General features: G+C 40.2%; 1 protein-coding gene across 1 annotated transcript in view; it reads left to right on the forward strand.

The window, feature by feature from the left end:
* The first annotated feature begins 448 nt into the window (after window positions 1–448).
* LOC141926794 (cytochrome P450 2J2-like) overlaps window positions 449–24311 on the forward strand; it is a 131884-nt gene continuing 108021 nt past the window's right edge. The window contains 4 exon segments of the mRNA XM_074833192.1: window positions 449–516; window positions 1534–1609; window positions 1885–1977; window positions 9177–9326. Of these exon segments, the coding sequence (XP_074689293.1) occupies window positions 449–516; window positions 1534–1609; window positions 1885–1977; window positions 9177–9326 (387 nt within the window).

Below are 24311 nucleotides of genomic sequence, written 5' to 3' on the forward strand. Positions count from 1 at the left end.
AATAGTATGGTTCACCAGAAACCCTAAACATGTGCCTGAAGGTACACACCCACACGCATCCAAAGACTCTCTATAGGACATCTATATGCATCTCTATGATGCATAAGCATATTTTCATACTTTGGTTTGTATTCAGACATATATTGCCTCTCTTTCTCCTTCTATTAGGGAGGGTTATCCAGAACTGCTATTATTGTCTAAATAAGAGTGGTCAGAGTGATCCATCACAAGATGCTTTAGCAGTAGTTGAGATGTAACTTCTTTAAATATGAAATAAAGCCAATTTAAATGTAAATTGCTTCCTTTAGTCAGCCAAACCAAACTACGTTGCCCTAGTAATAGGGCCTGCCATCCAGGGTCAAAAGAACTATGTAGTATGAAGACTAACAGTGAAGATTTCCTGGGTGTGAGTCTGTGATCCTAGTACCAAAGCTCCCCATCACCGGAGATGGATGACAACCCCATTCAGTTAGAAATCACAGATGAAAACCAGTCGTCTTCAATTGGTGAGAGCAGGTATTGGCAGTTTGACATATATTTAATGATTCTTTAGAAAAGTAGTAAGGTCTTGCCAGCCACATGTGAGCTATACTGATTTATGGGCCAGTGTTGCACTACTCAGCATGAATTGGGATGTTGGGGTTTCCTGGTACCTGAACTCATCATAACTTTTTATGATCAACAGTCTGAAGTGCCTTGCCATGACTAAATGACATAAAAAGGAAATAGTGGTCTAGCACAATCCCTGATCATTATTAGCTATACAAAGTATTTGTGACTGCCTGCCTGAATTGAAATGATGTTATTTATAAAAAGTAGAGAGAGGTTAGATTGCTAACATTTTTTTTTGCCTGCTGGCTGGATCTTCATTGGAAGTAGCTATGGCCACTTTTGCACACAGATAAAATAACTTTTGTGAATTCTGAAAACCCCGTGGGCTGTCACCCCTGTGGAAGGTGTGTGAATCTTTCCCATTAAGAATTCAAGTTGTCTGGATGAATGAGCGCAAACTGGGGTTTTTAAGTTTTCAAGGGCTTATCATTCATGCCATGTCTTCCTACACTTAACTGACATAACTAATAAAAACTAGGTGCCAAAATCTGGCATATTAGTGATTGGATTGCTCTGTGCCTCTATGCTAACCTATGTATCACCCTCTTCGTGCAGTTGTTCAAGAGGTTAACGGAGAATCCTGCCCTTTTGAATGGGAATATTGCCAGCAGCATCAACTGGGACAAGATTATTGACTGTCTGAGGCAAAGCTTAGAAGATAATTGTTGTGTTTTACTGTTAATTCCATAGCATTATCCCAGTAACTTGTTCATGCATCTAAGAGATGCTTGATGTCTATATATATATACACCCACACATGTGCACGCTCTTGCCTTTGGGAATTCACATGCTCTTGCTAATATGTATGCAAAAGATTCACTGGGCTTTCTTATTTGTAAACAATGTTTGGATTTATGTCCTGATAAAGGGAGCTATTACAAATGCAACATGAAGCTGCATTTATGTCTATGTTCATCTTAGAAGCTTAGCAGTTCATCCTTGTGCAGTTACAGCCATGGTTCAAGATGTTGAAGATGCAGAAATGCCAAAGAACAAAGTAACGTTGCGTGTTGCTTACCTCCCACTACAGGGATAGTTGAACTGTTCGGAGAACCGTACGCAGACCACTACATCCTTCACTCGGCAGGATTTGTATCATCTGAGAATTGCTACCTGCCATCCGATGTGTCTCATGCTGGGAGACAGCTCTATGAAGTAATGGAGCCTGGCTGTCTGCAGTCAGGAGTGCTGTACTACTTCCAAAGCAAGCTTGCCAGTCAGCAAATACTGCATTAATCTTTTAGGGAGTGTTTGTTTTGCTTGTTTTGCTAGGCTGAGTTTCAAGCAATTGATAATGTGTTCATGAGCAGCTCTGCTGTTGCAGTCCATTTTTCAAAAACAAGCGTGAAGACCAGTGCTCCTAAGGTTGGGTGAAACACGGGTGTGAAGGGTTATATACGATCTTGCTTCAATGTGTGAACTTATGGTGCTTTCGAGTGCGTGTTAATATGTCTGTGCAGGTACGTTTGGGACAGTGGAGCTACGGTTCTTTGAAGTCTGATGAGTGTTTTTAAAAATATACCTTGGACATGGTCCTTCTCTGTTGGCACTAATTCTGCTAGTGGAGTTACCTCACTGCAAATGAGATGTACATTTGTTTGCGTAGTAATTGTCAAACCTTCAGAGTGCTGAAGGATAAACTCTGAACACTTCTGAGGATTAGATGAGACACACACTTTATTGCTCACAGTCTTTGAAGTATTGAAATGCTGGGAATTTGGGGAGGTAAATGACAGTGTGTCTGGCTTGTTCCCACTTGTACCTGCAGTGTTTCTGCTCCATCCAGCTGTATCACTGAAGTTACAGTTCACACAGACACTTAAAGCCCCATCCTTAAAAGTATTTCTGCATTTAGTTCCTCCAAGAAAAAGGAATTTAGATACCCAAGGACCTTTTAAGATGTGAAAAATTCAACTGTGATTCTGGAGCTTCACAGGTGTGTAGGACCTTTAGGAGGCATTTTTTCTGGATTTCTTTTGGGTTTTTTGAAGAAGTTCTATGATATTTGTTGACTTGCAAAATAAAATCTAGCAACATTTCCACAAGTCAAGAGAATTTTAGCATCCAGGATGAGAACAGAAGGATGTACTGCGATCTCAAGGTCTTTTAGCCTGCTTGTGTACTCTGAAAGAATGTGACTGGGCAGTCAGTCTGTTACAAAATTATGATTTTTATGGTGTCAGGATAACACAAATCCAGTGGATGTTTCATATGCACATACTTCCCCTGGAAACTTCTGCTGAGAAGAAATCTTTTGCTTAAAATCTATTCTGCTAAGAATAGTCCAAAGGTAGTACTACACACAGCAGTATTATTTGAAGTGTATTTTTGATAAAAATATATATCATCTGCTTAAATTTAAGGTGGAAATGGAGAAGGCTTCAGGTGGGAAGAGAAGGGGAATAGTTCAGTTTTCTGGCTTGTAATTTTTAGAAATTTTCCTCTCCTTTACTGTTACCCTAATCTTGCATCTTTTCCTAGTCACAATAAAAATGATCAAAAAGGCAGAAATGAAAAAAAATATATGTTTTGAAATCCACCAGTTTGGGGGCTGATTGCGCACATTTTTTTGTTTCTTTATGGTTTTGAATTATGTTTCTACTCTAAAGGTCAAATTGGCTGGTTAACATATTGGTCTGGAAGGACCCAAGGCTCGTGCAGACCTGGCATGCAGCAAGCAGGCTGGCTAAATCGGGAAAGCTGTCGCTCTTCCTCGCCTGCTGCAGACGCGAGCGCCGTGAGAATTCCCTTGATACAGGAAAGTGTTGTGGTATTAGACTCAACATTTATTGGCGTGGTAACAGGATAGTTGCTCCAGGCTCAAATAAACATTATAAAACCTCCCTTCCCCAAATCAACTGATTAAATTGGATGTAAAAGAGGGTTTAGCATCTTGTATTTTGCTGTGTACCTCTTTGTGAAGAGTAATGCAAATCCTTATGAACAGCCTTCAGTTGTAATATATATGTGTATCATAGGGCTGGGCTTTCTAGGACAGTTGTGCCCTGTCATTTAGGATACTCTACAGCCTGCTGACAATGATAACCTGAATGCTGTCCAGGTCTTGGTGATGGAAGGTGCCCAGCATGGATGGGTCACAGCGCGGGGTATGTTGTGTCATATGCGAGTTGAACTATGGGATGCAATGCAATGCCTACAAAATACAAGCACAATTTCTCTTGTAAAACTTCTCCTCATAATCTTCCTAAGCAAGGTTTGATTCTTTTGTATGTATTCTAGAAAAAAATAACAGAAATTCTTTGGAAAAACAGAAGATTTTCATATCTTTTGCAATTTCTGTTGTGAGAGTAAGCAGACTTCAATCTGGTTGCTAAGAACAGCCCAATGTATAGCTGAGGGTGAAAAAATAACCATGTCACTTCTTTGGAACGTGATCTGAAGTTCACTGAAGTGAATGAAAAGGCTCCTGTTGGTTTTAAGTGGATCCAGCCTTTACACAGTGAACAGAAGATGTGTGTCTCATCTACTTAAATGTGAAAATTTTATTGGTAATTTATGTTGATAGAAAGAGCACATGGTAACTTTCTTCCTGCATTTGCATAACAGGAGGCAAAAGCAGTTCAAAAACATCAAGGATGCAGTTGCCATGATGATAGTGACACAACCAAGGATTAGGCTGTTTTAAGAATATTTGATGAAAGGTAAAGCATTAGGCACTGGTTTCCCATTAGGTAATGGTTTCCCATTGCCATCCCACCCAAAGATGACAGCTTACCATTCCTAGTGAGCAGTGTCATCTACAAGTTTGCAAAAGGGGGGATGGTTCTTCCTGAAACACCTATGTTGATGTCTTCTGATTTTTATTCAAGTGATGATTACACTCTCTCTAAAATGAAGTTACCAAGGAGCCTGCTGCAGATGAGCCAGGCAGGGTGTTGCAGTCTATGGAGGTGACAGTCTCCTGGTACTGCTCAATAATGGAACAACTAACATTTGGGAGTGTGGGTATAAGTTGTCTACACCAGCTCACAATGCATAACAGCTATTGCCCCCGTGGTATGATGCCTGAGGTTACCCTGGGCTGGAATTAATAGAGGACTAATGGGAGAAGAGAGCAGATGACTACCTAAAATGATCTGTGATATATCTTGTATTTTTAAGATACCTCTGTGTCAATGTGCTTGCAAACGGATCTCTTCTACAGCCTTGTTTACCATCATCATTTTGGAGAAGAGATTTTTCAGGACTCATTTGAGTTAATTTTATCTGATAGTCAAGAACCTCATAATCTCTGATGCTCAAATAAGTATGGCTCTTTTTTTTAAGATGACACAGCATTCAAAATACTTGAAAGCCATGCAGAAGAATATTGCATAGTAAGAAATTGTGCAGGAATAAGATGACTGAAGCCACTCATCTGTAATAACATGATGCTTCATATGTCCAATTCCTGTTTTACGTGAATGACTTCATTAAAATCAACAGAGTTGCTCTGGATTTTCACCAGTGTTAAAACAGGTGAGAACAAAAGCAAAAAGACCAGTTGACTTTTTTCTTATTTTCTTTAGGTATGTTGATTAAATTTGTTTGTTTCTTTGGAACACTTAAACAAATATAGAAAACTAATAGAAATGTCAAGACATTGGAAAAAGCAACACTGAAAGAATTTTTATGAATTGATGAGCTGAGAGCTAAGCTGGTAGCAGCAAGGTGGGATCAATCAGTGGTCAGATATCTCCACATTTTTCAGCCATCTTCAGGACTGATGCCTCATGTTACACAAGTCAGAGGAAGCCTGGAACTACATAACTTGTCAAAGAAACTTGCATCATCACGAGACATCAGCTCTGCTCTCCAATCTCCAGACAATTAACTTCCGTGTGCTGTTAGTACTTTGTTTCTCTCACTTCTTCTGCGTATGTATGAAACTGTCAAGCTGAATTACACTTTATAAGGTGACAGGGAAAAGATCTAACATTTATTTTTCCCTTTTACAGATTTTTACAGTGTGGGGAAGCTATTTTTCACAGCCTAAAAACCAACCAAAGAAAACAAGTCCTACTACTCCTGACCCTGACCTCTTTCAGGTGAATAAGAAGAGCATCTGACATCATTTGCAACCATTATTACAATTTTTTAAAAATCTCTGCTTTCATAAACAGGTGTTGGGAGAGGCATAAGAGCAAATAATGCTTATTGGAATCTAAATTTTTACACTAAAGCACACCAAACAAGAGCACAAATGTAGAAATTCAGACCCAGGGAGAACTCTGGCATCACATTCTCAATCCCACTTCAGACCATTTTAAGGGATTTAAACATTATGCAGCCTCACTGCAGAGAAGAGCATTCCCCGTCTGTGCATGTGCTTGAGACCTTCTCTATGATCCTTTGAAAAGGGTCTAAAATCACTGATTTTCCTGGTGTTTCACTGAAATTTGTCCTGTGTGGACACCAGTTCTTTCCAGCAAGGTAAGCATTTTTCTTTTTGATAATGGACAAGCTATATATTTCAGAGACTTGCATAAGCTCCTGGGTGCATGTTCACCATGGCAGGCAGCAACAATTGTGCTCGCTCCTGCCTCTCTGCAGAGTAAGAGATTTGCAGTGTCTGTGCCAAACCAGTCAAACCCCACATCTCACATCATTCACTAGAGAATGGTGAACTGTACATGATGCTTGTAGTCATGTACATGTAGTTTCTGTTCCCTGCCAGCACTTCAACACATCTGGCAGGAAAGTTCACTGTATGAAGTGTTTTCTACCTCAGCAAGATCTTTTCATGACGTTGCTTGAAAAATCCAGGTTTGCCAATTCCTTTGTTGTATAATAAGCTACGCAGCTTGTTCCACACATTTATTGCCTGACTTCTTCCTGTAGTTTTGAAATGTTCTTGTATTGTACAATTTGGTAAACAAGTCCCTGCTAAAGTCAGAGCATAAAGCTTGCTCAAGGTGCTTGCATTCCTTGAAAGTAGCCAGGTGGGCATTTTCTACACAAATGAGAATTATTCATTGAATTTATTCCATCTGGGGGCTGTACATGTGCATGTATTCTTTGCTAAGTGTTTTAGCAAATACTAAAATCCCAGGTATGTTAAGGGGATCAACAAAATTCATGCCAGTATTAAATGAATATTTGTGGAGAGTGAATTTAAGTATTCTGTGTAAAGCTGATAATGCTTAAGACTATATTCTTCAGCTAAATGGTTAAGCTCTGCCCTAAGACCAATTTGTCCAGAACAGCAGGGAAGTAGAAAAGAAGTGAGAGTATACTTGTAGTGAAGAACATACAACCATATCAGAGGATTATTTGGGAAATTGTAATAGGCAGTTGAAGTCTTGGAGGCATTCAAGACACTTCCTTGCTTCCAATAGCAATTGTTTATGGGGAGAAATAAAGCTAAACCTATTCTTTTTTTCAAGTAGCTCTAGTAACTCGTAAGATTTGTGTCAGACTCCAAGTAGAAAATGATCACCAATTATATTCCAAAGAATAACAATAAAAGCTTGGTAAGAGGAAAGCAATACTGAAGCTTCTTCAGTGAGCTCAGTAGCTTTAATTGCTATGCTTTTTTTTTAGGATCTTTTTAAAACTCTGACACCATTTTCTCTTCTGTAGAAGTATTGCAATTCATCTACAGTGGGATTGTTTTTGCTTGGTCTTGTTCTTGGCTTTCTCAAACTCACATTTTAGCTGTGCGCTTCTGGCTATTAACCCTGTGGATTTCTTTTATACATGAGAAAGCTTGTTTCCAGTAATCCATAAGCCTCAAAAACCACCACAGTGGGGTGACACCCCCCACACCCCACACTTTTAACGTCAAAGAGAAAAGCATCTTTGTGCTCTTGTATTGCTGACAAGTCACAGCAGCTTCACTTCTGACTCAACCTTGGACAGAAGCAAGTAGCCTTTTCCTCCTTGGTTTTTTTGGTCTATCTTTCAAACCAGGAGGCAGGAATTTCTCCTAAGAAAGAGATAACATTCTTCATAAGCTTATGTCCTGTGGACAGTCTGTGGCTTCCTAAGGGTCCCATGCTATCCTCGTTATCTGATAGTGGATGGCAGTACTGGGATGTAGAGGCATAAAACCTTTCTGGGGTGGACAGATTAAGAAAGCTTTTCATTCCCACTGGAGTTAGAGGCCAAGAGAGATGAACTAAACAGCACATTATCTGCTTACAGTTCTACTCAATGGAGTAGGCTTTATTTTATCAGCAGTACGATGGGAAGAAATATATTGTTAAGCTGGTTTTCTACTCGCTGCTTTGATTCATGGTGGCAGGTCAAAAATGTTATGGCTCACCTGGTAGTTTGAATGATCTTTCATCAAATTTTAGTCTTGCAAGTTGGACTCCACATCCTTTCAAGTACAAGCTTTTCATCAAAGGACTGGAAATGGTTACTTGTGCCAGTTAGACTCCAGGCAGTCCTGTTAAGCTCTAAAATAAGGACTTGCAGAGCCTTTGGATCTGCTTTTCAAGCTTTTAAATCTGCAGGGCAGAACCTGGGGAAGGAAAATTCCTCCTATTCCAAAAGTGCAGACACACTTGCTTAGCATCAGAGGACCTCTTCCAGCCCCAAACAGCAGGCACATTTGCTGGTGAAGTGGTCAGATCCTGATAGGGACCCTCTGGCTGCAGCAAAGTAAAACCCTGCTTCATGCTTCCATGAGGACCTGAAAGTTTTTTCTGAATAAGAAACCTCCAGGTTCATTGTTCTGCATGGACTTGCCATGGTGAAAGGAGCTTTGTCTGCAGGCTTTTAAAACCAGTTGCTGAATTTGGGTTCTTCCTTTAAAAATCTCCATTGCTGATTACTAGCCAGAGTTTCAAAAATAGACACTCTACTGTGGGATTTTGGGGGAAAGTGAAGACAATATCTTATCCATAACTGTGTAATGGTCTCTGATAATTCATATTTTTTTAAAAACTGTTTTTAAAAAGACCCTTGTGATTTTGTGAGGAGGAATCCTAACAGGGCAGAGGGAAGGAGATGGAGGGGATTAGAGATCAGGGAAGACTGTGGCATAAGCTTTCCCTTTTGTTACCTGCAGGCACATTTAAACCAGCTGTTGTTGTATTAAAAAGGATTTTTTTAATGTATAAGATATACATTAAAATCTGATACATTTATTCTGTCAATTCTAAACAGCACCCTCTAAATACTTCTCAAACATAGAAATGACTGGAGTTTTTCTCTTGCCATCTCAGCTGGGTGACAACCCATGTGGTAAGGAGACTTGGTTGAGCACAGCCATTCCCCCTCGTACGGGTGAGGACTTCCCAAGGTTTGATGTCCTGCCCCACCAGAAGCTTTGGCTATGTTGTACACTCTTTAGGATTTTGCTGTCTCCATACCCTCATGTGGATGCCAGTCATGAAGCCACTTCTCTTGCCCACCTCCGTCTGGCAGAATAAAGCTGAGGGACCGGGTCCCCATGGTAGGCGTAAGTGAAACACCAATGAACCAGCGGGACTGATAATGCTAAATCCAGAGTCCAGAGCAACATTTTAAGTGGGAGCAGCCAACATGATCAATAGAGAAAGTGGGCAATGCTGGACCTCAGTTCCTCCCTTGCTCCCCTCCCCTCATATTTATAGGTTTCTAATTTCCGCTGGATAATGAATATCGCTCTTCATTATAATTATGTTAAAAGGTACCAGCATGATGATTCAGAAACCCTTGAAGATATAGTCATATTTTCAGCAACAGATGGATTTAACACTGCAGATGGAGTGTTAAGAGTGCAGGTAATAACAAACTCAGCAATGTACTGTACTGAAATATAATTGGAAAGTATTAATCATATATTGGTTACTTCAGCTTCACTAAGTAGATGTTTAATTTTCATCAATCTTTTTACCAGATTCCCGGAAAGATTTCTGTGTAGACAGAATGTGGCTTCTAGGTGAAACGATTGCCGAAGTTATTAATGACTAAGGCCTTGATCTTGCAGGCATGTGCCCATGGCTTACCCAGGCATGCAGAATAAAAATCATTTGTGTTAATAAGGCTGTCAGACGGGGCCCCATTCATATGGCCTAAGTTTCAGATGGTGACTAGTCAGTAGTGAAACCAAGACCCCTCTCAAGTTGGGGGCTGCTGGAAACCTGCCAACTGGAACGACTGGCTGCAGGATTTGGGGCAGAATGCAGGCAATTTGAAAAGCCCCATTTATAGATGTGAACCATGAGTCTAAGCCTTTGCAGGACTGGAAGTTAGCATGTAGACAAAACTGGGAAAGGCTGGGATTTTTTGCCATTCTTTATTATTTTCTCTAAATACAGACCTTTTGAAATTATCTGCATACAGAGAAATGTCTGCTGCTATTTCCACAAACCCCATCATCTTACTGTTCTTTAAATGTGCCTCTTCCTAGAGGTTGTCTTTGAAGCCTGGGTAATTCAGGGGAGTTTTGCTCTGAGTAGGCCACTCAGGACCAGGTCAATCAGTGATGCCTGGTTGCATACCATGAATCTGATTCTTTAATTAATGCTATTTATAATGAGCATTTAATTTGTAGGATCAGAAATTTGTCCATGCTCTGGTGTGCCACCTGGGGACGCAGGGACTGAGGATTGCCATAGAGCAAAATTCCAGCTCACGCAGGGAATCTTCATCTATCTTACGGCAGGAATAGAAATCGTGATTTTTGGTGAAAACAGAAACGTTTTTCTTTTGAATATGTTTCTGTGGATGGTTTGTGCTCACAGTCTTCTCCGTGGGTTTGGGCATCTGTCAATCTGAATCTCCATTGATCTCCTTACGAGCTTTCCTTTCCCTGGTGCGACTTTATAGCCATGGTGTGCCATGATGACTATGGACTGATCAGGCTTGTAAACAACAACATAAGCATTCAATACCTAAATTTTGTCTCATGAAATGCTTTGGCTGGATGTTTTGGTCTTTTGCTGAATTATTGAGTTTTCTAGCTATCTGTGGACCCTGAAAATGTAATAAAAAACTGGAATTCTCTCTGGAAAGTTGGATCTCACTTGATGGTACAATATCTTTATCTTGGCTGATGGGAAAAAAGATCAGGTAATAAAATTCAACGTGACCAGAAATAAAACCACAGATGAACATGCTTAATAATGTAAAATTATTGTGCTGTCTACTTTCTGACAGGTGTTTGCACACCAGAGAGGTACAAACAGGTACTGATCAGTTGACCATCATAGTCAAACTAAGGTGTGTGAGTATAAACGACTCTAAATATGGTGTCTCTTTAAGGGTACCAGTCAAGATGACTTGTTTGTAACACAGGTCCCACATTGATGTTGTGGGAAGGGGGCAGCTTGTTGCTAGAATGTGAAGACAAATAGTATTTTTGCTTAAATTTCACTTACACTTGGAAATAATCTCTCCCTTATCTTCTCTTCCTATTCTGTCCAGATTATGTGGGTGAGCAGCAAGACCCAGAGCTGCAGTAGGGACTGCAGGCAGGGATGGGTGTCTGGAAGGAGGATCAGCCGGGATCCCCTTTGAGTACCTCCATGCAACGGATACTGAAGGTGTTGGCATAGAGCTGACGTATGTGGGTGCCCTGGCTCCGACACATGGGGTGATACAAAGGATGAGAGTTGTGGTGCATCAGTTTTCCCAGCTGGATGCAATCTGGAGATCCTTCTCCTGTGTGCATACTGGTAGGGATAGACTTTTAATCTTTCTGACAATGTTTGAACCTTTTTTTCTCTCTCTTTTTTTTTTTCCCTCTTTATTTATGAGAGTTAATTGAATCACAAGTGATTTAAATTGTCAGGTGTCTTAGTTTTGATTTAAATAGTACGTTTTAAAACTTGTTCTGCATTTGTAGCACGGAGTTATGTTACCTGGGAGAGGTTCAGGCTCACTGTTCATCAGGGGCAGGACAATTGGTACTTGTTTGTGAGGAACAGGCAGATAATGCATTGCATATACACATAATAATGTAACTTAATACACATTAGGAAGCTGTCTAGGTCTGTAGAGAAGATACTAGGAGGCAATAGATCCCCTTTAAGAGATCATCTCAAGGGGATTGAGCAAGGCGGTGTAACTTAAATCATTGGGACCCAAGAAAGCTGCAGCGCCTCTGTTATCTCCCCATTGACATTGGGACTTCTAGCTGTCCCTGTCTGCCCTGCATCATCTTAGGACATGCTGCTTAATCTTTCCAATTACCATGATGATTTTTTTCATTTGAGATTCGTGACAAAGTGCTTTTGGATGAAAATTGTAATTCAAGAAAATCACAAACAACTAGCTTTATGAAGGCATTTTATTTGCTAGCTCAAGCTCTGTGAAATTTGTTAGATGTATCAAAAAAATAAATGTAAATATCTTGTATTTTAAAACTTGATAAATTATCAACAAAGGAAAAATGCCCCAAGTAAATCAATCTGATGGTTTTGTCACCATTTGTCCCTTGAGGATTTAGAAGTAGTGGATCATACTTTAATGCTGGTCTGCTCTCATCATTTGGGAGGGAGAAAACAAACATTCCTGCGTCTCAGCTCCTCGTCAGTGTCTGAACTTGAATGAATCAGCTATTGAGCTGAAGGAAATGAAATATAAATTGACGTGAAGAAAACGTTCTCCCTGCAGCTGCAGAAGCAGCTATAGTTGTCAAAAGCTGATTTTTATCCCTTCAAAGACCAGTATTTTATGTCACATCATCCTATGAAATAGCTGGACTTTCTAGAAAAGTTTGGCCTAAAGGTACTTCTTTAATATTATATTGTTAGATTTATTAAAGTAAGTTTAATGAAAGATTATCTTAATTTCAGCTGTGACTTTTGGCAGACATTTATAAAGAAAAATCTGAATTCAAGCTACTCTTTTTAAATGTTGGTCCTGTTTCTTCTTTTTTCATTATCACAAACACAGCATTTAGTAGTCTCACAGAATACTTAAAAAATATGAGTATATATTTTTTATTTTAAGTCTTGTAACTCATTAGTTTGTGTTGCAGAAATGCTCTTCTCTGTGGGTCAGATGGTTAGATTTACTCACCTTGGCTTTGCTGGGTTTCATGCACAACTGTGCAATGACATAATGCTGTAACTTATTGCACAGGCATCCTAAACAAATACTAAATAGTCTGTTTTGGGGAGTGATTGCAGACCATTTAGATTTGCAGGTCTGCACCCTCGACCCCTTTGGCTGCTGTGCTGAATTACCTGGAATAAATTCCTTCAACTCGTGTTGACCTATTATCTTTGTTGTCTTTATTTAAATGTTATATTTTTCTGGGCAATTTCTTTGTCATGCAACTTTCCTGACTTTACTTTTAAACTGTGTTTACATACACAAGGGAACATGACACAGTTTCTTCCTGCTTCTCTTCTCATGTATGCTTGGAGAAATGAAAGAGCATTAAAAGACAATCATCTTGTAAAATGCATTAATTATTCAGGAGAGAAAAAAGAAACAACTTGTTTGTTGGTATTTTGGAGATGTCTTATCCAGACCTGTTATCATTCAGTTCTCTACCACAGCAACTAGTCTACTGTAGTACAGATATCAAACTTATCATCAAACTTAGATTATTGTTCAAGCTACTGGCATGGAGAAGAGCTCTACTTCAACACAATACTCTTTCTTTCAAGTTCAAAATCTGTTTCTCTCCTCCACCTACTTTTAGGGGGTTTTCCCCATGTGCGATGGCAACATCTTCTGAGATAGGAAAGAGATTTCCTTGCTGCTTTGCTCTTTCTCCCAGCAGCACAGTTATCATCCCATAGGCAGACTGGACTTTTTAATCACTGCCAGTGTTGTACTACCCACCTAAATACTGCTCCTAGTGGATATGTCTTCTGTAAGTAGATGTCTCCTAGCTGCTGTTAAATAATATCTATGTGCCTTGAGATGAGCTGCATCAAGCATTTGTGGAAGTTGAGTCTTTGCCTCTTGGATCCTCTGTAACATATTCCATGAGATCCCTTTGGTTTTCTTTGAGCTATAAAAAAAAAAAAAATTCTTAAAGGTGCAGTTGACTTTGGGCATAACAAAAAGTCACTTTGGTACAGCATTGAAGCCTGTTCAATTTGTAGGATTGAATGCTACATGCAAACATCTTTCCTTACATAACTGATATTTCTTATTTTAATACAGTACATTTTTGAAGCTGAACTTTGAAGCTGATCCCTCTATAATGCTTGGTGGCACTCCCTAACTAAACAGAAGCCTTTTGTTATTTTTAAAGGGTTTGTACACTGTCAGATGAACAGATGCTAACATGCACCTGTAGTCTGTCTCCACTGGGAACCATATTTACCGACACCGTTTAGAACTGTTCGGAAAATTTTTGAACCAACTTTGCGATGAAAGAATAGGTTTTTATGTAAAAAGCTTTAGCGAAAAGCATCTGCTTTGTATGTCTAGTTTGGGGGTTTTTTTGCTAGAACTAAAAATTGATGTATATCTTTTGACTTGAGAATTTCTGTTCAAAATATCAACTTTCTGTGGAAAAAGGAGATGGAGAAGATTTATCTGAGGACTTGTCAAAATTCTGTCCAGACATGGTGATGACAACTTCTGTGTTTTAGCTAGTTATCATAATTTGTTGATGTTTTAGATACTCTTGTTTGATATTTGTATTCATGTGGCTGAAGTAAATGGCTTATTTAGGGTTTATTCCTGATTTCACCATCCATTTCCTTTGCAACCTTGGACTTTAATTTTCCAAGACATTGATCAGTTTTGTGTACTTTGTTTTAGGAGCTGGTGGATGAGGGTAAAGGGGTGGGGTGAGCAAGGCAACTTGGAGACCCCTTAGCCTTAACTCTGAGGTGCTTATTGCTGATGTCTCTAGTCAGTCATTATTTTCCAGCATGAATTAGGTATTAGCTGTTGCGGAGCACTGCGCAGGCATCATCTGAGCATCCAAGATCCAGGAAGACAAAGTCAACCCAAAACAAACTTAGAGAAAAACTAATGGTATGATCAGAAGAACGCAGGGTCTATCATTAGAGTAGAGTAAGAGTCTGGCTTATTGAACTCCACAAAACAAAGCCTGAGAGGGAGATAGGGTTACCTCTAAGTATCCTGAGGGAATAAACAGGGAGGGTAAATAAAACCTAAACTCTTTAGGCTAATAGGCAATACTGGCACAAGACCAGACAGACTTAAACCACCATCAGAAAATGCAGGCTAGCAATTAAAGGACAGTGTCTATCCAGTAGAGAAAAAAGTCTCAAATGGAGGCAAGAAACTTCAGAATTGGAGCATAGTCTGTGAAAGGGGCTTTATGTCCTGACTATTCATGACTGAAGGGTACAGAAGGTGACAGTCAGATCTCTGTGTGCTCCCTTCAAAACTTTAGCTGTGATTATCCCACCCACAACCAATGAACCATCCCCAACCCATAGGTTTCTAACACTGTTTCCATCTCTTGAACTGGTTTGTTCCTTTTGAGCCTGATTTCTTGACCGGTGCCCTCTGCTCCTCCCTAGGGCATTGTCCTTGTGTGGACACCTTTGCTCTGTCTCCAACGGACAGACAAGTGCAGTGACATGTTGTTGTTTTGATGAAGCTCTTCATCCACTTCTACCACCTCATACTGCTCTCCCAGTTTTTAACCCGAATGCTTCATCCCTGCCCATTGATAACCAGTAGCCCAAGACTCATGTGAGTACCTTGTGTAACATGATTTCACTTCCATATTTAACCTAAATTACCACCTGCATTTATTTTTTTTAAGTCTGTATTTAAGCCTGCGTTATTTTGGACCAGACTGCAGTGGCAGGACTTATCCTGGGTTGAATCAAAATCACACTGTTTCCCCAGTTGTAAACCCCATCATTTAGCAGGCGGAGACCGTCACACTGTCACAAACTGGGTTGCATGGGAGCCAGCAGCAACACTTTGCTTCTCTAGAGATGAGTCATGTTATTTCAAACTATTTGGCTAATCAGTAAACTGAGATCTGCTGTTTTACAGACAATATATAATATTTGTTTTGCCTTTGTGTGCTACTTTACATTTTGGATCCTTTGCCATTAGGATTTGAAGCATATAGACTGCATCTAATCCAATTTATCCTGTTCATCTTGGCAATGCTTGCAATGCTGACAGCTTAAAGAAAACACTTAATTTGACTAAGTGTTTTCAGTTTACTTCTCAAAATATTTGAAATCATTAAAGCCAGAGTACCCCTGCACTGCAATACACAGTTCTGACCTACTTTAGCAAGTTAATTACAATTTGTGTGGTGCCATGGTCTTGCTTATGCTGCAGGCTGAAGTAGTTTACCTGGTTAAGACTGGGCTCAGTGTTTGAAAATAATTCTTCTGGCTTGATGCTTTTTAATCTGACTTTTAAAGAAGTCAGATTTAAGAGAACAGGGTAACATGAGTTGAAGGAATTTATTCCAGGTAATTCAGCACAGCAGCCAAAGGGGTCACTTAGAGCAGAAGTGAGGAATACTGAGGACCTGGTGTGACGTGTCGTCTCTCCCGCCTCGCTGCGCTGGGCAGGGCACAAGGGGGACTGAGTGCTGAGGTCCCCGTGCAGATGCTCTCCTGCTGTAAGGCTGTTTGAGTCCATGTATTCATAGTTATTTGTATTCATTGCTACCTGCCAGAGGTGAGGCACAGCGGAGGGATGTAGAGCAGCCCTGAAAGTGCCCTGATGAGCACAGGTGATTATGAACGGTGGTTCAGTAGCACTGGAGCATGCCAGTGCCAATGGGGTCACGGGCTGCATCCCCATCCTCCACACAATACGCTCATAGCTGAGGACTTGTCACAAACCTCTCTGTGATGGCATCTCACCCTTCCCCTGCTGCAACCAACAGGAAGAAATGTAATCTAGGTTTACTGTAATTGCCAAACACAGATCCCAGACACAGAGCAGGATGGAAGAGAAGGGAGAAAGCATAAATGAGAGTAGAAATGGACCAAATGGATTTATCAGTGTGAGCAGTAAGACGTTATACTAGCGTGAGGCAAGTGTAGTTGTAAATGTCATCATAGATAACACTGAGGCAGCATAAGCATCAGTACATGCTAATAAGCAGAAAATATATCCTGAGCTCCTCAGTGGTTTTACACTTTGGCTAGCTCAAGCCACTGTGTCTCTTCTGCCAGTGCAGGTCACAACAGCTTGTTTAGCTGCTGCATCTGAAGTTTTGGAAGACATTAATAAACTCCCAACATTCTGGGTGTCTTACAATCCGGTTTGTCATTTGTTTACTGTAGTTAATGATTCAAAAATTATGAAATATGTATCTAATCTCAATTTCTTATAAAAATTGCATTAAAGAATCCTGTTATGAATGGCTGATTTTGAACTGCTGGATAGCACCAGATGATTCAATATTGTGGTTTGGTAGCACTGGAACATCTGTCTGTGATGACAAGGCAGCTTGAAATTGCCAGTCATCGAAGGGCAGGTGATATGATCATGCTACAACAACACAGAGATAGCTTGATTTGGCACATCAACGTCATAGAATTTTCCTCTGTGATTTTTTTTTTTCCTTTCAAATGATTTGCTCAAGACTTCCCTTTTAGAGACGTGTGATAGCATGTTGCAATACTGCAGAGAAGGGAAGGTCCGGAGCTGCAGTAGGAGTAAGGAACTTGGAAAATGCAACTGGTGCGGAAGAGCAAACAAGGTCACTGGTGACAAGGCTCTGCTCCATCTGTGCAGGCACGCTCGTGAGCAGAAGCATTCCAGCAACGTGGCATTTTGTCACATTATTCCTTTCCTTTTACATTTCAATAGCTAGTTATTTGCCTGCCTTTGGTTAGGAGACAAAGCCCCTCTTTGTGCAGCCACACAACGTGGCTATCTCATGTAACGGAGAAATGAAATGCAAATTTCTCCGATAAGACAGGAATGGTGCTTGTCTGGGGAAGAAGGAAGCATTGTCTGGCCACAGGAGCAGAAGAAGGTGGTGTTGCCCAGTGCCTCTGACAGTCAGTCCCAAAAGGTGGAAGAAACCGCAATTCGTGGTGTCTTCTGATAACATTGACATTAAAACCTCCCATGTCCCCATTACATCTTTCATGGAATAGGAACGAAAATTACTCTGCTGCTTTGTGCAATTCAGCAGAGCATTTTAACCTGCACTTTTTTTTAAAGTACACAAGCAGATCCTCAATTGTCTGCACAGAGTAATGTACACGCTAAAGCATTTTGTAACATTGGGTCTGAGTAATCTGTAAAGGACCTGGAGAAGTTTAAGTGAGGATCGTTAAAATTACTGAGTAAGAAGCTCTTTCAACCAAGCTTTTTTTCTTTAATTAATTTTTCAAGGAAGTGGGAATTGTTTCATTTAATGTTAATATTTTTCCTTATCTCTTTTAAGGTGTGGCACAGAGTAAATGACTTGTTAAAAAATAGTAAAGTAAAAGAAAACTAATGCTGGAGCAAAGGCAAATCTTTGAGATATCACTCAGAAATTCATTCGTCCAGTATCAGCACCCCAATAAGAGCAATACTAACGTGTATTGTGCATATGAAGAGCTATTCAGAGTATAAATTGGTGACATAGGGGACATTTTAACCTCTGGCATTAGCTAGAACTGGGCAGCGATATGAGCCAGTGCAGTAGTGCTAATTAATGCACCCTGAGGGGACACAACGAGGCATTGGCCCTGTACACCTGAGACATACTTCTGTCGGCGCTGAGGTGCCAATTAGTGTTCTCTCATAAAAATAACCCATGTTAAAAAAATAAAAAAGGCAAAATTCCAAGTAATATAGGTAAAACAAGATTTAGACATAAAATAATAAAGTGGACTCAGTAATGCATCTCTCTACTTCATTAATACAAGGCAAGACGAGTTTTGCTGTAGCTGCTGTTATTGAAATGCAGAAGCTTTGTTCCCAGACTGGGCAGCAGCATCTTTGCTAACCTCGCTCACCCTGCCTGGGCTGAGAGCTGACAGCACTCACACCCTCATCTCGGGGCAATCCTCTGTGGGGAGCAAGGATGAACATCTCAGAGGCACCACCTCTGCAGCTAGCATGGGGGTAGCTGGGACAGGATCTCTGCCTACACTGATGGTGGACACAAACTCATTTTGGACTTAACAAAAAAAACAGGAAAATATTTGTTTCCTGTTCTGCTACTGGTTTAATATTAGTAGTGCATTGTCCTTTGCAGGTTTTTAGTCTCAATTAATTCAGTAATAAAAATCACAACTTGGAAGTCCTCAAGCTGAAAACCACCGCACAGAAAATCAAGCTGTTATGGAAGTTTGGCAAGTTCTTGGCTTCATCACATGACCCATTCTTGATAACTGAGGCAAGGAAATAGTTTGTCCAGACTCATTAGAATTATGTTAATCTGGGTTTGTCTCAGTAGATGCTTTTGGGGTGAATGGGAGGATGTTAAGTATGTATCCATTTGAAATATCTCAATGTTTCTGATGAAGACCCCAAGGACCTTAACTTCACATCAAAGACAAGCCCTCAGTACAACTTGCTGGAAAAATCTCTTCCCACAGCTGGCTACGAGAAGATCAACACTGGGATTGATATAAGTGAGTACATACCCTACAATATGTTACTATTCCTCTAAAAAATATTTTAACAGCATTTAATATGGTAATAGAGCATGGTTATATGGAGTACTACTTGATAACTGCCTGGATGGTAGGAGAGAGGAACCATTTGGCAAATCAGGCCAGACCAAATGGCATTCACTTGGTTAATCACCAGCTATTAAAATAGCATCAAATCATAGCAACCTATTTGTTTATCATTCAGTGCACAATTTTCTGCACAGTATATTCATAACTGCTGTACCCAAGCTAATTTTAAATGAGCCAACAAAGCCATTTTCCAGCACTCTCCTGGGAAATAGATCTGTGGACTGATCGATCTCTCTGCTTCTGGGGCTAAGCTCCCCCCAAAATCAGAGCTGATGACATTGGTGTTTAACTTTCAAACAAGCTGATTTTGGATTTAGACTCATTTTTTAAAGCTCTGTGTAGTTTTAATCTCTTGCATTACTCCAAAATTAATTCAATTTCCAGTGCCTCCAAGTAGGTCATATCCACCATGTTCTCTCCAAGTATGAATGTTCAGGTACCGTTTCTATTAGAGACAACCTTCAACAGCTCCTTGGTGGTTCCTTTCTTTATCACCATGAATTCAGAAAATGATGAAATGCCATTTCTTCAACTCAGGAACATAACAGTAATTTCCATCTTAGTCTTCAAAGTGATGATCTTCTGTTTCTGAGAGCTAATACCTTGCTGCTGGGGTAGTAGCCCTTTACAGTTATGGAGGGCAGAACAGCAGAGCTGTTATCTGTGCAATGATTAAATGATTGTTAGTAGTGAGGGAAAAAATGGATGAAGATGTGGTAGTCATGAGTATACAATGAAGTTCTTCTGTTGTTTGTCTTGCAGTAGAGCTTAGAAGCCTTAGTGATGAACTTCTGGTCTCAGCAAAAGCTGAGGAATGGGTGGTACCTGCCCAAAATACCTTTTTCATACAAATAAATAAACGGAGAGTTCAAAATTTCTCCTCTGGCACTGTTGGTGTCCTCCTAATCTAGCTTCCTCGCCTTCAACATAACCGCAGAGAAATAAGGAGAAATTCTGGCTTTGAAAGCAGATCTAGTCTTGCACAAATTCCCACTGTGTCCACACTCTTGTGTCAGTGAATAGGATGTATGTGCTTATTTTTAGGGATGCGATGGGACACAATGAAACCTCAGAGCCATCTTAAGGCTAGCTGAATCGTTGGCTTGGCATTTCATTCTGCACGTCAGTTGATTGGTCATTTTATCACCAGTTATGAAGCGAAATTAGATAATCTTGATGCCATATGGTATACAGTATTTATAGTTTAGTATGTTTTCCATATATGTGCACTAAAGCCTGCTTCAGGGATTTGTTATGGTCCTTGTGTTTACAGGATCTGGGTCTTGGGTGAAAGAAGAAATTGACAGTTGCCAATGTTTGATTTAATCTGATACACTGGAGGCCACATGGGTGATCCCTAATTAAAGTCAATTTACACTTTCTGTTCTTCGCCAAGGAGGCTGTCAGGTCTCCGCAGGACCAGACCCCGTATCCACCCAGCTCTGCTACCTCTGGTAGCAATCAGGAGGGGGTGACCCCAGAGGATGGGGGGAGAAGCCCAGGAAGGCTGGGGATGCTTAACCTCCACCTCAGCTCCCCTCCCAAATGACCAGAAGCACACAATGTCTCCTCCAGGTCTCTGACACAGGTAGGCTTAACCCTGAAGCAAATCTCTAAGGATTATTGTCAGCATTAGGTTTAACTTCAGATTTCTTGCTTTCCATCAAAATGCTCCATTCCCCTTGAAATGTTGATAAATAAGGAGCTACAGGATTAATTATGTGGGACATTAGTCACTCAATATGTGTCATTATTTCATTATTTTCTGAAAACAAGCCTAAATGAGCACCACAGAACGGTCTTAGAGATCTGCATTTGGAGCTGACTCAAATGTGATAAAACAGGAGTGTATTTTCAACCCCAAATATTAGTTGCCTGGTACAGGTACGTGTGCTGGGGACCCTAGTGAGTTATACGGTGTGAATACCCTTCATACAATTTCTTGACTGCTCCTCATCAAAAAAGATCCCCATGCATATCTTCAGCCCCAGAAAAAGTAGTAGCAAAGCTGTGCTAAGCTCTAGAGCACACATGCTGGCCTGCTTGAGACCCACATTCCACATCCCATCCCTCATCTCTGTCTCTACTGCCATGCCTTGGTCACTCTAACTTGTAATGACAGACACAACAGAAACTGGCTGAAGCTGGACCAACAATTTTTAAAAAGTGGTAAATAATAATAATAATTAACAACAAACCCTGAGAGAAGAGAAGCAATGTTCAATTGCCCTGTAAGAACCCAGTGAGCACTTGAACAAAGAGGAGTTAATAAATGTTACAGTCAGGTTTTTTTGGATAGGATTCTTGCAGAATATGATTTCATAATCCGCTGTCTCTAGTGAACAACAAGACCTCTGTAAACACTCAATATTCAAATAGAAAATTGTTTCTTGTAGGCTTCCATGGCACAAAATAAAAGCTCTGTAAATCTGGGCCTCCATATGTGGTTCTCAGCTGGTGTAAGTCCCTGAATGAATTACATGTGAACAGAGAAATTAATGCTACACACATGGTGGCCAAACTTGAAAGCAAAAATTGCAACTGAGAATATACTGCAGCGGATTGTGAAATATTTGAAGATAAATGGAAGCTTGAGTCCTTGTTGATATAATGCATCATTGATGCATTTCAAGGGATACATAACTATCACAGTGAGTACAATACTGAGATCACATTTGGGAGAGTGCGAGGACTCGCTCTTTAAAATCAAAGACTGAATTTAAGCAGAATGCAAGCTAAAAAGGCAAATATGCAATATTGACTCTTTAGCATAATTTTGAACAAAAATTGGGTAAAATACTTCCCGCTTCTTAAAAATCTGACAACTTACTGTTGCAGTAAATGTATACCCTATCCAGGTTTTGCAGTGTTTGTGCTCTAAAGCCGCTTTTGTTAATGAGTCAACGCTGATGATGAATTACCCAAGAGTTTTGGTACTTTTGAAACAGTTGTGATCTTTTTGTTGTTGTTTTTCCCCCCTTCTCTCGACAGAGGAGGAGGGAAGAATGTGCATGTTACAGTGAATTCTAAATGAGGACTGTGCCTCCCCTGTTTGTAAAAAGCCAAGCAAAGCAGTAAAAATAATAAATAAAACAAATGAAACCCTCTTTAATCCATTCATGAGCTTGAGTGTTTCAAGTAGGCCATAATATTAAGACAAAGAGTTCTGAAAGCGATGGATCAGATGAAAGTGCTATTGCTTAAACAATGTCAGCCTATTTAATTGAATTACGTATTTGTCAGCACTGTATTTTCCCATGTCCAGGATTCTTACTGTTGATTCAAGGCTTAAGGCCTAAATAGAAAGGGCAACAACTGCCACGTATTTTGATCCCGAACAAGCTGTGTCCTTTGAAATGCCAGCGCTCGGTGTTTGGAAGAATGCTGGAGAGCTTTGCTGCAACAGAGGGCACCGGCAAAAGAGGTAATGAAAATATGTTACCACCATGGATTTGACCTTGCCACAACATACTGAGGGAAATTGACTGAGAATTTTTAAGCCTGATGTTATTTCTGTAGCAATTTATTAGTATTTATCACAAGGACAACTGGGACTGGGGTAGTGGACCAACAACAGGGGCAGAACTCAGGAATTCTCAACTTTTTTCTTTGAATGGATTTGCCAGGTTTTTTGATGTATAAAATCTATAGTTTAGTCATGGGCAATAGTAAATGTTCATTGCCTTATGATCATAATTTGAACTGTTTTCCTTGTTGATTTGTTGCACAAAATAAGTGCTTGTCTTTCCCTTCCCTCAATGACTCATACTCCACAACAAGGCGAGAGGGAGCCACTGGGACTTGGGCAACAACAGCTCAGGCTGGAGCAGAAGATAAGTAAATCCTGCAAGCTTTAGGCCAGATTATCTGCTCAGTTTTTGTAGAGATCTTCCCACTCCAGCATGCCCCTCTGTCCCAGCCACCTTGCTACTACTGCCATATATGTAAAAACAAACAAAAATCTCTTCTGTACCCATACTGCTTTTGCTTATAGATTATTCTGAGGACAGGTCTGTGGTTATGAAGAGCATGATTAGTCCTTTGCCCAACTCTTTGAGTTGTCTTTGCAAAAATTTTGGAGCATGTTCCCACTGGAGTGTCAAACATAAACCATACCATAGGTGGAGCAATTGTGTTGGCAGGGCACCCAGACTTCCATAGAGATGGCACTAGAAGGATGCTTGAAATTGGTCCCCCCATGCAACTGTCCGTGTAAGAAAACTCTGCCGAGTCACTTTCTAAAATTCAACCAAATACTCTGTGAATCTTACTGAGTGATATTTGCCCAACTTAGTGTGCCCAGATCCTCAATCACCTTTCATTTACAGCAAGTGTATATAGCCTAGGTACCTCCTTTTCCATTGCGTTGTGCTCCAAATGCCCACAAAATTCCATGGTTTTTTAGAGGCTGGAACAGCTCTTCCCTGATTAGTACATGAGTGACACAGATTAATGCCTGCTTCTGCCAGTGGCACAAAATAAGTTGTCTTCAGTGCTGCAGGATCATGCTTCCAATATTCTGAATGCTGAGTGCAAAATCTGACTATTTTAGACTAAATTGCACTTCAGTTTTGCTTGAAGGATCATGAAAAATGTGAACATGGGCACCATGTTCTTTGAAACACACCATACGTGAATTGGCCTAAATAAGGCACAGCTTTATCCGCCAAAATTGGTAAGTATGGAATGCAATAGAAGCAGCATGTGTTTGATTGGGTTTTTTTTTTAAGCTTTCGTTTGGGGACTGGATGTTTTACTTGAAGAAATGCCTTAGTGAAATACAGGTTACCAGGCTCAACAGAGCAAGAGTTGGGAGAAATTCTGTACTTTATGTCCATGCAGGGGTCTGACTATCTTAGCTGATAGATCTTAAAAATCTACAGTCCTTCAAAGTACACTTGTCCCTGCTAACAAGTCCACCCATCCCTCTGCCACTTGTATCAGCTTTTTCCAATGATTTTTTCTGTCACTAGAAGTGTCTTTGTTTTGCCTGAAGTTCAAGGTGAGATGGTATTTCTTTCAGCTGGCTCTAGTTCTCCCAAGCTGTGTCGAGGCATGGCTTTCTCTCCTGCTGAACATGCAATTTTAGCAGCATTAATTGTAGGCAATTTTTTAAGAAGAAGAACTAAAATAGGTTCCATAAATAGG

This window comes from Strix aluco, chromosome 8 (genome assembly GCF_031877795.1).
Source record: "Strix aluco isolate bStrAlu1 chromosome 8, bStrAlu1.hap1, whole genome shotgun sequence".
Lineage (NCBI taxonomy): Eukaryota > Metazoa > Chordata > Aves > Strigiformes > Strigidae > Strix > Strix aluco.